At 35.1% G+C, this 3,061-nt stretch overlaps 1 protein-coding gene across 1 annotated transcript; it reads left to right on the forward strand.

The window, feature by feature from the left end:
* The first annotated feature begins 464 nt into the window (after positions 1 to 464).
* Positions 465 to 1,730, forward strand: LOC105342101 (ATP-dependent RNA helicase glh-2). Its single transcript, XM_011448956.3, has 3 exons — positions 465 to 546; positions 699 to 1,516; positions 1,612 to 1,730. The coding sequence occupies exons 2-3, from the start codon at positions 701 to 703 to the stop codon at positions 1,618 to 1,620; spliced, it is 825 nt and encodes a 274-aa protein (XP_011447258.2). The 5' UTR covers positions 465 to 546; positions 699 to 700; the 3' UTR covers positions 1,621 to 1,730.
* Positions 1,731 to 3,061: the final 1,331 nt, after the last annotated feature.

Raw genomic sequence — 3,061 nt, forward strand, 5'->3', positions numbered from 1 at the left:
ATAATTTGTCTTATAAAACTGATAATTTTTAGTTTCCATTAGCAAGCACTACTTTCAAAAACTACAGAATTTGAGATTGATTGAACAACTATTTTTAAGATATTGAATCTTTCAAGGTAAACAAAACAGAAAACTTGATATTTCGCAAACATTTTAAAATGTATAACTTATCAAAAGAAATGAAACAATAAATACTAAAAATAAAACTATAATAGTTTTTAATAACTTACAGCTCTAAAGAATAGATTCAATCCGTTTTTCTATAAAAGTATTTGAAAACCATCATATTTTTTCTTCATAACGTTTCTTCATAACATTTCGAGAAAATAGTTTTAAACAGTTACTAAAAAATTAATGACGTTCGATGAAAATCTAGAACACAAATATAATGCGCATTCAAATTTAATATTTTTGATGAATAATTAAAAACACGTTTCATTATAAAATGATGTTGGTGAAGGGTTACGTCACAGAAGTATATAAAAGGAGGAACTTCCAGTCCACTAGTCAGGACATCATTCAGGGCCTCAGGGATTCAAGATACAGGTAAGATATAAACAACCATTGCAGCGCAATGTTCCTTATTGAAAAGATACGCTATTTCTATACATAGCTCTAAATCCATTAATGACTGCTCTTATCAAATATATGACGATATATGATGATGAAGTTATATTTCCTAAGTATTTGTATTGCAGTCATGATCCGCGCATGTGTTTTCCTTAGCATTTTGGCATTTGCCGTATCTGATTACGATAAGAAATACCATTATGGCACCAACATCTACCGTCCAGGAGGGTTTGGTAGAGGAAATCTTGGATTAAGTGGTCTTGGCGGGGGAAATCTTGGATTAAGTGGTCTTGGCGGAGGAAATCTTGGATTTAATGGTATTGGCGGAGGAAATCTTGGATTTAATGGTATTGGCGGAGGACAATTTGGCTTAAGTGGTCTTGGCGGAGGAAATCTTGGATTAGGTAGTCTTGGCGGAGGAAATCTTGGATTAGGTAGTCTTGGCGGAGGAAATCTTGGATTAGGTAGTCTTGGCGGAGGAAATCTTGGATTAAGTGGTCTTGGCGGAGGGAATCTTGGCTTAAGTGGTCTTGGCGGAGGAAATCTTGGATTAAGTGGTCTTGGCGGAGGAAACCTTGGGTTTAGTGGTAACTTTGGTGGACTCCAAGTGGCAAGACGTTCATCTTTTGGGCCAGGAAGTGCAGCCTCGGCAAGTGCTGCTTCTTCTGGTGGATCTGCTGCTGCTTCAGCTGCTGCATCATCTTCATCCTTAGGTGGCTCAATATTCCCAGGAAGGGTTAACTCTTTTCCCCAACCGTACAGATTCCCTCAACAATATGGCTTTCCTGGCGGACAATATTACTTTCCTGGCGTACAATATGGATTAACCGGACAAGATGGCTTTTCTGGACAATATGGCTTCCCCGGACAAATCGGCTTTCCTGGACCGTTCAACTTTCCTGGTCAACAATCCCAGTACGGGATCAGTCCTCTCCCAAAGAGAAAGGTAAGAACAATGAAATCAATTTTTATTAAAACCTTTGTGTAAAAATTCGGACACATCAACATTTATTTGATATATATTTCATTCTTTTATTACAGGTTTACTAAAGAATATTCGGACAAGCACCCACTAGAAAATGGATCACTGGATACACAATGTTATTGTTGATTTCGGTTACTTGTTGGGGTTTTTCAATAAATATTATATGAGCATTCTTCATGGTCGATCTCGTGTTTTGATTTTACCTCATTTGTGTAAATTCCTTTTCTGCTTTTAAGCAAGCACTTTTAAATGGTCTCGACTACACAGACATTTCTCTCTACTCTTTTTTGTATTGATGTTCAATAGGATTTTTATAACATGCGCGACTTTAAAACCAGTATTGGTGAACATTAAGCGTGGCCAGTAAAACATTTACTTAAACCGACGTGACTAAAAAATAAAAACTTACGTGAATAAAGCGAAAAATGCAAGATTAAGACAAAAGCGAACATTTATTGTTGTAAGCATATAAATATAGAGGTAACTAGATACGACCTCGTTACGAGTAACGAGAAGGTCCTCCGTCCGATTTTAAAAAAAAATTAATTTAAATGATATCATGAAATATCGATACAATTTCAAAATTAACACCCCCTCCCCCGAAATTTTAAGATAATAAATAAAAATTCCCAATCACGTCAAACATGGGCCTGACGATGACTTCTTCAAACAGATATTGTAGCGATCAACAACTTTGATTCTATAATGCAAAACAAAATATTTATTGTTTCGACGTTATTCGTAATTGATTTTACGAGTTTCTTGGTCCCTAAATAAAGAGGCCAGCCCCCTTTTCTTCATTTTGTTGGATAGAACTTTTGATTCTCTACTACTTTTGTTCTATATGTCTTAACAAAATATCAACCAATAAAAAGATGCTGATCAAATCGTATGAAAATTTTAATTCAAAATCTGTACCCCATTTACGTGGCTAAGGGAGCTCCAAGGAATAGCGCCACTGGTGCAAAACAACTATATAGTGCACAACTTCAAACCATGGTCTACCTATCCTGAAAATTTCAAAGTCATATCTCTAATAGTTTCTGAGATCAGCTCTGCACAAAACTGGTCGTAAAAAAATAAAAAATCTACCGTAAATCCGGACCGGAAGTGAGGACGAAAAAAAATTTCAAAAACATATAAAATTCAGATAATGTCCCATCATCTGTGAAAAAATTGTCGACATCAGTTAATTGTTGTTTTTGAGACATCGCGTGCACAAAATTTGGAAAAAAAAATAAACACTACGAAAAGAATATCGTCTTCCGTTGGAAACGGAGGACCTGAATAAACAAACGCAATTGAGTAATAAAGATAATCAAAGTACTTAGGTACTGAGGGGAGTTGGTTTTATCGATTATCATTTATTTTAAAATAAACTTATTTTGCATGGCAATTAGTTTCTAGTCTGTATTTGAATTACGCACTTGTTTATTATATGAATTTTTAGACTTTTCCGACAAGAATTTCGAGAAACCCCATATGAATCAAGTTGTGTAATATTTA

This window comes from Magallana gigas, chromosome 6 (assembly GCF_963853765.1).
Source record: "Magallana gigas chromosome 6, xbMagGiga1.1, whole genome shotgun sequence".
Taxonomy (NCBI): domain Eukaryota; kingdom Metazoa; phylum Mollusca; class Bivalvia; order Ostreida; family Ostreidae; genus Magallana; species Magallana gigas.